At 37.4% G+C, this 12,928-nt stretch overlaps 1 protein-coding gene across 1 annotated transcript in view; it reads left to right on the top strand.

Annotated features, from left to right (window-relative positions):
• Nucleotides 1–12,928, top strand: part of LOC132860833 (arf-GAP with dual PH domain-containing protein 1) — a 32,304-nt gene that overhangs the window by 14,617 nt on the left and 4,759 nt on the right. The window contains exons 3-6 of the mRNA XM_060892100.1: nucleotides 1,733–1,824; nucleotides 4,013–4,095; nucleotides 10,751–10,863; nucleotides 12,708–12,854. Coding sequence (XP_060748083.1) covers nucleotides 1,733–1,824; nucleotides 4,013–4,095; nucleotides 10,751–10,863; nucleotides 12,708–12,854 — 435 coding nt within the window. The remainder of the gene's footprint in view (nucleotides 1–1,732; nucleotides 1,825–4,012; nucleotides 4,096–10,750; nucleotides 10,864–12,707; nucleotides 12,855–12,928) is intronic.

Here is a 12,928-nt window from a genome sequence, read left to right as displayed (position 1 = left end):
CAGGCTGTAGGATATAATAGCTGTACTACTTCTTGGCATTACTGCTGAGGCATGACTGTGATTTCCATAGCCCTGACCTGTTTCTGCTGCAGCCTTGGCTTTGTCCCCATCTTTTGCCAATCCCAGCAAATCTCATAAAGAACAGGATTCATCAGAAGGGGAGGTGGCATTTTCTAGTGTAGTAACCTAGTGCACTGAGGTATCTTAAAAGGTATTTCAAAAACAGAATTCTTTCACAGAACCATATGCATATTGACCACCAAGCTGCCACTGCTTGGCCCTTGAGCAAGGCCCTTAACCCTCAATTGCTCAGTTCCTCTGGATACCTGCCATATTCTGTGACTGTGAATCTGTTTGCACAGTTCCTATAAGGCAGTAGTTTTTCCAGACAATCATTCATAATTACTATTGATTAATGCTTTTTAAAACAACAAAAACAAGATATTAAACACCAAGCTTGTAGTAATTATATAAAAAAGTAAGAAGTAAAAGTCATTTTTTATTGTGTCAGACAGGTTACCAACATGACTTCTGTTAGCTGTTGTTTATACGTGTGCTGATGTTTAACCCATGATGGCAGAATGTTTGGGTAATTGCCTAGGTCATTCCTATTTGCACCTAATGTGAACCACAAGAGTGCAGAAAAAGAAAATCTTTTTTGATTCCATATAGACATAGTAGTGCTTAAAAGTATGTGAACCCTTTCGCTATTTTAAAATTTCTGCATAAATATAACCCAAAACATCATCTGTTTGTGATTATTCATACAGAAATAAAGATTTGTGTCCCCTTAATTTTTTTGAGCATTATAATTTATTTTTCTACTATCAATAACAATCTTTGCATTCTAATCATTTATCCATTCAAATGAATATTGCATCAAAGATGCCTACTGTATATACTCAGCAGCAGCTGTGATAGCAACATTTGTACACGTTTGCATTCATACAATTGTCCACCAGGCAATCGTGTGACAAAAGTGCAGTGCATAAAAATAATGCTGATAGAGATAAAGAGCATCAGTTAAAGTTTACATATACTATCAGAATGGAAAAAATGTTTCACTGACTTGACCATGGCAGAGTTGTGCTGATTAAATTATTTCAGAAACTGCAGATCTCCTGAGATTTTCATTCTGAACAGTCTTTGGATTTTATACAGAGTGCTACATAAAATAAAAGCAACAACTGGAGGCAGAAATGTCTTATTGATGGAGTTCAGAGGAGAATGGGCAGACTGATTTGAACTGACAGGAAGTCTACGGTAGCTCAAATAACCTCTCCTTTAATTTTGTGGAGCAGAAACAGATCTCAGAAAGCACAACATACTGAACCTTGTGAAAGATACAACAGCAGAAGACCACATCAAACGCCACTCTTTTCTACAGTTTGCACAGATCAGGCAAATCTGGACAGTTGAAGAATGGAAATCTATAGCAGATCACTCTGCCTTTTGTTTCTGTTTCTAATGTGAAATAGAATAAGTGTGCATATGAATGTGGCAGCTGTAACCATTCATTTTTTTTGTGGAAAACATCATATGTGCTATACACACGTACACGTACACACACACATACACACACAAAGTGAGGGAACTTCCACCATGTAGCTTGTATGTATTTAAATTTAAGTATACAACGTCAACATTGTCTTTACTGTTTATTTTTCATACATTTTATGGAAAAATGAAAGCTTTTTTATGTCATGACATTTCATTGTTTGTCTCTCTTTAGTTGATGGCCTCCATCGGCAACAGTTCTTCAAAAGGCAAATATGAACAGATGGTGCCAGCGTTCTATTATTCCCCAACATACACAGACTGTCAGTGAGTAAAGACCTAGTGTTCTTTGTATGCCCTTTTTCTACTTGTGTAATTACCATGTGACCCTTAACCACGAGTAATTGTGCAGAATACTCCTGCTTATCTAGTTTGTATGTTAGATGCTATTAGAAGCCAGAGAATATGATAACACAGGTTTCAATCAGTATTTTTGCCTGCAGGAATTTCAGTGTTATTCAGTTCTCAAAGTCAGAGCACACACACACACACACACACACACACACACACACACACAGCAACTGTAATCTTTTCTATATTAGCACAGGGTGGAATTCACCTTGCATAAGATTTTTTTTTCTTGATAATTAGATTAAATTAGATTAGATTCAACTGTATTTTTATTACACGTGTACATGTACAAGGCAAAGGAATGCAGTTTGGCACATGACCAGAAGTGAAATAAGCAGCAAGTGCAAGTATTTACAGTATGAACAGGATAATATACAGATGAATATGCCATGGACAAGATATACAGGTGTGATAGACCTAATATGCAGGGTGTTATATATTATATTCATATAACGTACAGGTGCTATTGACATACAGGGGTACGGGGGTGGGGGTGGGGGATGTGGGTCACCGGGAGGCAGAGTTCAGTAAGGAGACAGCCCTTGGTGAAAAGCTGTCCCACAGCCTGCTGGAGGCTCCTGAAGCACCTACCAGAAAGAAGTCTATGGACAGGGTGGGATGAAACACCTACCAGAAAGAAGTCTATGGACAGGGTGGGATGAAACACCTACCAGAAAGAAGTCTATGGACAGGGTGGGAGGAGTCTTTAAGAATGCTGCAGGCTCAATGTATACAGTGTTTCCTTTGGATGTCCTCAATGGCTTGAAGTGAAGTTCCTGTGGCTGTGCACACAGCTGGACAGGATGCTCTCAATCACACAGCGGTAAAAGTTCAGCAGGTTGGCTGAAGCCAGATGATGTCTCTTCAGTGTTCTCAAGAATAACAGGTGCTGATGAGCTTTCCTGACCAGGCTGGAGGTGTTAGTGGTCTAGGACAGGTCTTCCGAGATGTGGATCCCCAGGAACTTGAAGCTGGAGACACATTCAGCTGGCAACTCATTGATGTGGATGGGGCGTGCGTGCCTCCTCTCTCCCTCCTGAAGTCCATGATGAGCTCCTTTGTTATGCTGGTGTTAAGGAGCAGGTTGTTGTTGGCACACCATGTGACCAGATGCTGTACCACTTCCTTGTAGGCTGTCTCATCATTGTTGATGATGAGGTCAATCACTGTGCTGTCGTCAGCAAACTTTATTATGGAATTGGATCCATGTACGTGCCTGCAGTCATGAGTGAAGAGGGAATAGAGGAATGGATTCAGTACACAGCCCTGTGGTACACCCGTGTTAAGGGTGATGGTGGCAGAGCAGATGTGGCCTGACCTGACATGCTGGGGTCTGTTGGTAAGAAAGTTCATAATCCAGTGACAGAGGGAGGAGTCGATGCCTAGATCTCCAAGTTTGGTGATTAATGTGGAAGGGATGATTAAAAAGGTATTAAATGCTGAGTTAAAGTCCACAAACAGCATTCATGCATATGTGTTATTATTGTCCAGATGTGTGAGCACAGAGTGCAGCACTAAGGAGGGTTCATAAGGTTCATAGACTAAAAAAAAAACAAACGCAAAAAACGGAAGGAAGTAGAGTCAGCTTCTGGTCTTTCTGGTACCTCTTAGATACCAAACTGGCTGATAAATGCTAAGCTGCCAAAATTAGTTAAACGGTTTGGTACTTTTAATGCATCTAAAATGATCAACCTCAATTTGATATATTTTCAATATATCAAAATTGGGTTTACAAAGTTCTACTGCCAAAATATGAGTGCAAGTGTCATTTATATGAATTACTTCCTGCTTAGTACCCATGCTTGTTTTTGGCTTTACTATGATCATGTTGGATTATCCCTGGGCAGATGTAAACAGGATTACTGACTATAACAGTGCTACAAATGTTTTTGACTAATACATAATATTAAGGGTGTGGATTTTGCACATGCAAAATTTTTACTTGGAAGAGCAACATTAGTAGGCGATAAATGTTATACCTGCACAGGGGCCAATCATGACAAAGTACGGCCCTGGTTATTAAAGAAGATTACATTACTTCTCTGATGGAGTGATGGCTGAAGAAGAAAGATATAAAATTACTTTGCGCCTTGCTCCCCAACAGGGTGCTGCGGGAACAGTGGATCCGAGCCAAATATGAGAGGAATGAGTTTATTTATGTGGAGAGACAAGAGCCATACTCAGCAGGTATGCCAATATTCTGTCTTTTCTATCTATTTCTCTTTTATTAATACTGATTCATACTCTTCATGTCTTTTATTTTATCTATCATCTGAAAGCCTGAGATCTGATTACTACTTTGTGTGTGTGTGTGCTTGTGTGTGTAGGGAGGGGATGGGGTGGGGTTTTGTGGTTAAAAATATAATAAGAGGAAATATTGGCTTTATACCCTATTTCTTTATAAGTTATATTTTTTAACAACTTGTATTCCAAGGCATTTCCTGTAGATATTAATTAATTTGTTATACTGTCACCAACAGAATGGAGATTAGCAGTACAGCTACACTATGCTTCCATATTGCAGAAATTATAACTTGCAAATATTATGTGAAAGCCTCAGCCTAGGCCTACTTTTATACAAAAAACTGATATTAGATCTCCAGATATTTGACTCTTTTGGTATAAAAAAGTTGCTAACTTTGTTCATGCAGGAATAATTAACACTAATTAACTTAGATTGAATCCCAAATGGCTTCCTATTCCCTCTATATGCACAACACATACGCACAAAACAATAGTGTTGTATACATAGTGTCTATACATAGTGCACTATATATTCAATAGTATATATAAGTATACAAATATGCATTTTTTTAAATGAAATGATTGAATGGTGAAAAAATCATATTTAACATTTATGTAGTGAAAAGAATCGTATACTGTACTATACTATAGTTATTATATACAACAACTTATGACTTATCAAAGTCTTCCTGGTGCTGGTGTGGCTGCAGGTTTTCATTCCAACTAATCAGGCATCACCTACTACAGGTGGTAGGCCAAGATCAACTGATTACACTGGAAAAAACAGGGTGACTCTGACTATTCCTGTTTTTGCAAGTAGCCTTGAGAGATGTCAAGGACATATTAATGCACAAGGCACTCATGCGTTATTCAAATCAGTCAGGCAAACTTACCACCTACTGATGATGAGCCACTTCATCTCTTCTTGTGCCCCCATATTAGAGTATGAGCAGCAGAAAAGTTTAGAATTAATGGTAGTGATTAGTAGTGATTTTTAATCATTTATTACAATATATGCATTAAATGAATTAAAAAGAACTCTCAATTGCTATTATGTTGTTCAACAGACTGTTCAAAACTCTTAGGTCCCTATGGATAAGCTGTTACTATATTTTTTTTTGATAAAGTAACAAAACAAATTCATTGATATAAACCTGTGATTTGCCCTGCAGCCGAAACTAGTGTCATAGCCATGCTGTTCAACACAATCTACATGTTCTGACCATCAGAATCTAGATGTTAATAGTAATTTGATATAATCACTCTTTCTCTTACGTTTTAGGGAATGTTTTTACTGTGCCAGCTTCATATCTAATGCCCCTTTTCCACCAGAAAGAACCGGGTGCTGGTTCAGAGCTAGTGCTGGTGCTGGTTCAAAGTTGGTTCCACTGGCAAGCCTTCTAAGAACCGGTTTGCATTTCCATGGGCTAGAGAGCCATCACAGAGCAAAGTCTTGCGTCACTGTATACGTCTCATCTTTCTCAGCAACGTTAGCGCAGCAGCGGCAAACACAAACACAACATCAACGATAGCGGATGTTGCTTTACTGTTAATGCTCATGGCATTGCGAACCTACATTGTCATCCAAACACGGCGAATCCATCGTGTACGTGCAGCTCATTGTAATTTGTATAAACAGAGGTTGTAATCGAGAAAGTACATAACATTATTTTATCATTAACAAAGAAAAAAGTTAGCCTTAGCATGTAGCTACCTACTATTATGTGTGCTGATAATTGATCGTATTGCGATAAAGTAAAAGTGTATTAAACGTTAGTATACATAAGGTACATTATCAAAGGCGCTAACATTAACTCCGCCCCCAGCCCCTGACACAAGCGGTTCTTAAGTCTAGACCAGCAACGTTTTGGTGCTACTTAAGAACCACTTGCTTTGGGTGTCGAAAAAAAAAAGAACTGGTTTCAAATTAGGCTCTGGCTCCGAACCAGCACTCAAACTGCATGGTGGAAAAGGGGCATAAGTGTGGAATCTGAAGGTCTGGTGATCTAAATTGCTGCTGATCTATTTCCATTCCAGACTATTATGAAGCATTATCTTTACACAACTTCACTATTCAAGAAACATTTTCATGTCCTTTAACTAAAAGATACTGAGAGAAAATGTACAACAAATTACATTCTTCCAGTTGCATCTCCCTCAATTATCATTAACCATTATTTTATAAAAAGCTTTTTGCAATGCTCTGAATTGTTTATTGTTGGCATTGTAGACCAAATGTAGGTAACTGTAACACTGCCTCCTGCAACTTCTCCTCCGTACCCTCGCTGGAGTACAGAGTTCCCGGTTTACTTCCGGATTTGCCGGATATTCTGTTTGACTGTTGTGTATTACCTGTTTCTGATTTTGAATTTTTCGCTGTTTTTTCCTATGGTGATTGTCTATACTGATTGTCTTTCTTGGACTCTACGGCCTGTTTGTTCCTGTTTCGTCTCCTGTTAATGTTTTAGACTTTTTGTAATATAGGCCGGGCATGGATCCTACACCTTTTATGCATGTTGGTTCCTCACAGTGCCTTTTTAAATGATGTTGCTGAAGGCTTTTCACAAATGAGTATAAAATGGGATGAAATTTTTGGATTGAGCGATCAGGATGGTAATCTGCATAGCAAGCTGTTAGTGTATTGTTATGAATACATTACCTCTGTAGATAGCACTGTATCAGACCTGATATATAGGTCTTCCCCTGATGTAGCAGAATTGTGCCTGTGGTCAACAGTTATGACTGTGATAGTCTCTTTCTAACACCTTCATGCAATTGCGTTTGTATTCACTTCACTCACTGTGCTGCCCTCAGCAGAGCTGGGAAAATAGTTTTAAGTAAGATAAAACTAATGGCCTGTGGTATGACCTTACAAAGATAAAACATTCAAAACATACCAAACCAACTTTCCTTGTGTGTTCTTATAACATTCATGTGTTTTACTGAAGCACAATATTTAATGTGAGGTGATTTAATGCACCAGAGTCAATTAAATGAACTGAAATATAATTTTTCATATATTACAATCCCAGATCTCAGCTAATCCCAGATAATAATAATACATAAATTAACAAACAAACAAATAATAATAATAATAATAATACAATGGCAAGTCTCTATCAGATTTAGTCCAAAACACAAATTAATTTTCCCTCAGCACAAGAGCAAATAGTAAAACTGGTTTGCAAGATTAATTGGGTATTGCAGTGTAATTCTTGTAGGTACAATTAAAGAACATGCACCATTTGATCTAAGCAGGTGTGGTGGATCATAATAGACTATTATAACCAGCTGGCTGCAAAGTAACAGATGCTGCCTTCCTGGCAAATTTCTGAGAATGACACAAAATCAGCTTTCATCCTACTCATCCTTTCAGCAGCATTTCATACAGTTAATCAGAAGACTCTACTCTTCATCCTCGCAGGTTTTGGAATTTGTATGTAATTTTAATAGAGACTACTAAGCACTTCTGTAAGTTTATCTGGACTTACAGAAAGACCCATAAAAGTGAATGTTTACTCAGGTTTTGATTAGTACTAATGTTATAATGAATATGAAATTTTACTGGAAGCCATTGTTGTATGTGAGTGATACAGTCAAACCTTAAAATAGATCTTTCTATATGTTTGAAGGTCACATGAAAATCACTCAATCACCATTGTCCCAGTCGCTCACACCTGAGTTCGATCACAGGTGCACACTTACACATGTACACACTCACACACAGTTCAATAACCATAACCCTATATGTTTAGCCACATTAACGCACACACCAATACACATTGTAATTATGTTGTGCTATTAATCCTTTTGTTTTGCCTTTTGCCTTGACATTGATCTTGTTTTGAGTTTGCCCTTTGGATTATTACTTGGCACCTTTACTTATTTTTTAATTTTGTACGGTTATCACATTTAATTGTTTGGTGAGTCTGTGTCCTTTTATTAAACCATAGCTCATTGAAATAGTTTGTAAGAATGAGCTTTTTTCAGAGCAGTTATTTGGGAGGAATGATGAGGGTGCACCCATTGTTCTTGACAAACACACTGCTTGAGGCAGCAGCATAGCTAAGTTGCCTTATCTTTGAGTTTTTATGTTTTCTTGTGAATGTCTGCTTTGTGCTCTGCTCAGTGCTGTTTTGTTTTCAGCCAGTGAAGAAAATGCGTCAGTATAATTGCTCCTTTTTTGTTCTTTCCAAATCCCTTTGGAGTTTTTTAGTCAGTAACATTTTAGTGATTTCACATTTATTTCCACAGGCTTGTTATCAGTTAGTTGATAGCTAAATAATACCTAAATGCATCACTGCAGAGCAATGCAGAAGTCCTCTTTTTCCATTTCAGTATTTTTTAACTTCCCCCCAAGATTTGTGTAACACACACCACACAAGGTGGAGGAGGGGACAAGAAACAAGAAGATTGTAAGCATGCATTAAATGATTTCTTTGGTAATAGCCATGTTAATTTTATTTTAAATGTGAAACATAGTAGTACAGTTGGTTAAATACTTTACATTTTGAATTCAGGTTTTATGTCTTAGGCTTACTTTTTTTGTAGTATTTTTTAACAACTATTAATGCATTAGATGATTAGATGCTATTCATTTTCGGCTAATTCTGTTTTGAAATTTATATCTGTTGACTTGATTCTCTGTTATCCAGGCATAATCTAACAAACATCACTTCAATTAACAGAGCAATCAAATGATTTGAAATATAAAAAAGACCGGCTCACACTATGCTGACTCAATCTTTGTTACAGACAAGAGAGCCAGAATCATTATTCAGCTCAGCTGTATGTACAACTTCAGCACTTCAACAATGTGTGGGTGTGGGTGTGTGTGTGGGTGTGTGTGTGTGGTCGTGAGGCATGTTTGTACTGAATTGCTTGGACTGTGACCAGGAATAGTGGATCTTCTCTATAGCAAAAGTATCCACTATTAATATATCTAATGAAATTGAACCATTTCTTCTTACCTGCTTTTCCAGGCTCTTTTGGTGTGTTGTATGCATTGTTCATGTAGATCAGAGGGCTTTGACTTAAGACCATGTTTCAATCAAGTGTGAATCAGCATATTTAGCTAATGATGTGTAATTATAACTGCAAAGGGGCTTTGATTGCTACGTGATATCAGCATTTTCTGATATAAAACATATTTGGCCAGTAATTCGAGAAGCGTTTTTAAGAATTTTGATTATGTTAATATAACATGCTTAATAATAACAACATTTGTTTGCACAAATGTGAAATATTTAATCTTAATCACTCTCACCTGTTTTGTGTTTCAGTCTAAATTAGTACCCCTATTTAATTTCTAATCCTCTGCTGTGTGTTGAATTCTGTGGTTCCTTAAGTTTCATTTTGCAGTTCTACCTTTGAATTTTGCTTTCATTCAATTTTTGTTTGCTTTTTATGTTAAGACATTTGCTTCCCTCTGCCTAAACAACCTGTTAGCACATAAAACCACATATATTTTGCACCTTCAAATATTATGCATCAATTTGAAGATATATGTAGGTATTATGTATATATTGTAAGCTATATGTAGGGATGTGGTGGCTTAGTGGTCAAGGTGCTGGGTTACTGATCTGAAGGTCTGGGTTCAAGCCTCCAAACTGCTGAGCTATTGACGTTGGGGCCTGCGCAAGGCCCTTAGCTCCACCTGCTCTAGGGCCACTGCACCATGGCTGACCCTGTGCTCTGACCCCAGCTTGATAATTAACTGGGATATGCAAAGCCCTTTCTCTTAGGGGAAGTGATGACACAAGTGATTAATGCTCTGGCTTGTTCTTGGTAGATCAGGGATCAAGAACCCAGCACTGCCAACCTGCCCCTGTTGGGCCCTGGAGCAAGGACTTTAACCCTCTCTAGTACAGGGTTGCTGTATCATGGCTGTTGCTGCACTCTGACTTCCATAAGTTGTGATATGTGAAGAAAGAATTTCACTATGCTGTCATATATACAGTATGTGAGAAAAGAAAGGCTTCTAGTAGACATTTTGAGGGAATTCAATGGAAAGGAATTACTATAAAATTACAATACTATAAAATTTTCAAGGGGTGAACACGATAGATAGATAGATAGATAGATAGATAGATAGATAGATAGATAGATAGATAGATAGATAGATAGACAGACAGACAGACATACAATCAGACAGACAGACAGACACACACACACTGTTGCTCCAGTATTATCCAGTGTGTTCTCACTGTGTGACAACCCGATTAGGCTTTCTGTATTAAAACTAAACTCACTAAATCAAACTGTCAGGAAATATCCAAATATACATACTGTATAACCATGCACAAAATGATACTCAAGGCATGTGTACTGTTTGTATGTGTCATTTGGTGGGTTGGTTTAGGGTGGTTCAACAAGTAGGTTTGGAAGGTTTGAGCACATCGCTGTGTTCGGACCCACTATTGATTTCCTGCCTCCAGAAAAAGCTATGATGAATAAATAATTCATGGATGTCGAAGGAAGACTTCAGTATAACTCCCTCCCTGAATGAATGTGCCTGTGAATTTTTGCTATATTAGAAAATAATTTCTTACCCAAAACATTTCTTTCTTTCTTTTTTCTTTTCTTTCTTTCTTTACAGGTTATCGTGAGGGGTTTCTATGGAAACGAGGGCGAGACAATGGGCAGTTTCTCAGTCGAAAATTTATTCTTTCAGAGCGAGAGGGAGCAATGAAGTATTTCAACAAGCATGATGTAAGTCTTTCTCTTGGTGATCTCTGTGTGTGTGTGCGTGTGTGTGTGTGTGTGTGTGTTTGAGTGTGAGTCTGTGTGAGTGTGTGTGAGTGTGTGTGTGCGTGTGAGATTACACAGGTCAAAAATACCAGTGGAAATGTCGAAAATGCTGACATTCTCACCACCGTGGAACGTCTGAGTCTGCCCACTTCTCCTTTCTTGAATAGTCATGCTATTAAAATTCTTTCTTCAATTGGTCTTTGGCTGTTCTTTCGCAATCTTGTACATTACAAACTTAGACTGGAGAAGGCTGAACTCAGTGATCTCTTCCAAAGGTGTATTGAGTTGAAACATTGTGAACCAGGGATTTTCAATATTTTTATGTGTAACTGAAGGATTTGTTTGAATTTAGCGTAGCTATCTAATAGTGTGTTTACCTTAATTTAGAATTAGAGAGCTCACAAATTTCTGAAAGGTCTGTTTCTGTGTGACATTACATTATAAAAAAGCTAAAACCCCAAATTAAACACCAGCGGTGTTCGCGATGAAATTAAGAAGTATAATTCAACATTTAACTACACTTTTAAGTATTCTTTATTAAAATAGTACATGAGCTAAGAATTCTAGTTGGATTTCTAAAAAGCCTTCTTCCCTTCGTTCTTCCTCTCTTTGTCCTTGCACGTGTTTGTTGGTGAATGTTGTAAAGTCCACGCATTGCACTGCTGCATTGACACCCACAAAAACTTCAAAAAGGGCTTTGACTTAAGACCATGTTTCATGGGGCCTTGATTGTCAAGTGGTATAAAAAATTTCTGCGCACAAAATAATCTGATATGAAAAGAAATTTGACCAATAATTTGACAAGCATTTTTAGGAATTTGACTATGTTAATATAACATACCTAATAATAACTAAAGTTATTTGCACTGATAATGTGGAATCTTTTACCAGCATTGATAAACGATAGGACGTTTCATTTTGATTTCCAAACATACTTTATTTTAAAGTCATTACATCTTTAAATTTGGCGCATTACTGTGTCAACAATATTTTATAATTATATAACAATAAAATAATAAGCAAGTGCTGATTCCTTCGTCAGCTCCTATGCACAGATAGACAAGCCTGCTCTACATTTATGCTGTGGCATTTCTTTGGTCCCAGTTTGAAATTAATATGAGATCAGCAGTTTCTAAAATACTAAACCCAGTCTGTTTGGCACAACAACAATGCAACAGTTAAAGTCACAGAGATTGCACTTGTTCCCCATTATGATGTGTAATGTGAACACTAACTGAAGGTCTTGTGCTGTTTTGCAAGATATTAGGCATTGTGCTACTGCAATATGTTTGGCTGATTGGATAAGCACATAAATGGGCAGGTATACATGTGTTTTTGTTAATAAGTGACCAGTGAGTGTACATGGGAGAAAAAAGTTAGAGGACTGGTTATGCACAATATTTCTGAAATATTGTTAATCTTTATTGCTTACTGTTTCACTAGCAGGTTTGTTTTCAACAAAAACACTTATTTTGTGGAAAACTGTGATTAAAACTAGAGAACAAAAGATTAAAACTATTTTCCTATGTTACAGCTGTCAAATTTACTAGGAAGTGTAGAGGCTTGCTTTGAATAAAATCAGCACATCTGAAATTTTTCAGAAGTTAATTTAAAATGTTCATTTTTTGAAAGTCTGATTTTCACTGTAAACGATACCTGCATAATTTATTTGCACATACAACTTTCATGAAGCCGATTTCCGAATGCTTAACAACTTTCAGAGTGGAGTTAAGTAGGATCATTTTGAGGATTTAATGTTAATTTATCATTGTGTGTTGATATTTATGTTGATATCTCTGTGGTAGGCTAGGGAACCCAAAGCCTTGATGAAGATCCAAACCATTAATGCCACCTTTCAGCCGACCAAAATTGGCCACCCTCACGGTCTCCAGATCACCTACCTGAAGGACAACAGCACCAGGAATATTTTTGTGTACCACGAGGACGGAAAGGTTAAGATCCATTTCTTACAATATTTTCCAAATACATGGCATGGCATTCTTTAGATGTTGAAGCAAGTTATCTT

The sequence above is a fragment of the Tachysurus vachellii genome, chromosome 18 (genome assembly GCF_030014155.1).
Source record: "Tachysurus vachellii isolate PV-2020 chromosome 18, HZAU_Pvac_v1, whole genome shotgun sequence".
NCBI classification, from domain to species: domain Eukaryota; kingdom Metazoa; phylum Chordata; class Actinopteri; order Siluriformes; family Bagridae; genus Tachysurus; species Tachysurus vachellii.
Note: the sequence above shows the minus strand (reverse complement) of the source record. Positions and strands in the feature narration are given on the sequence as shown.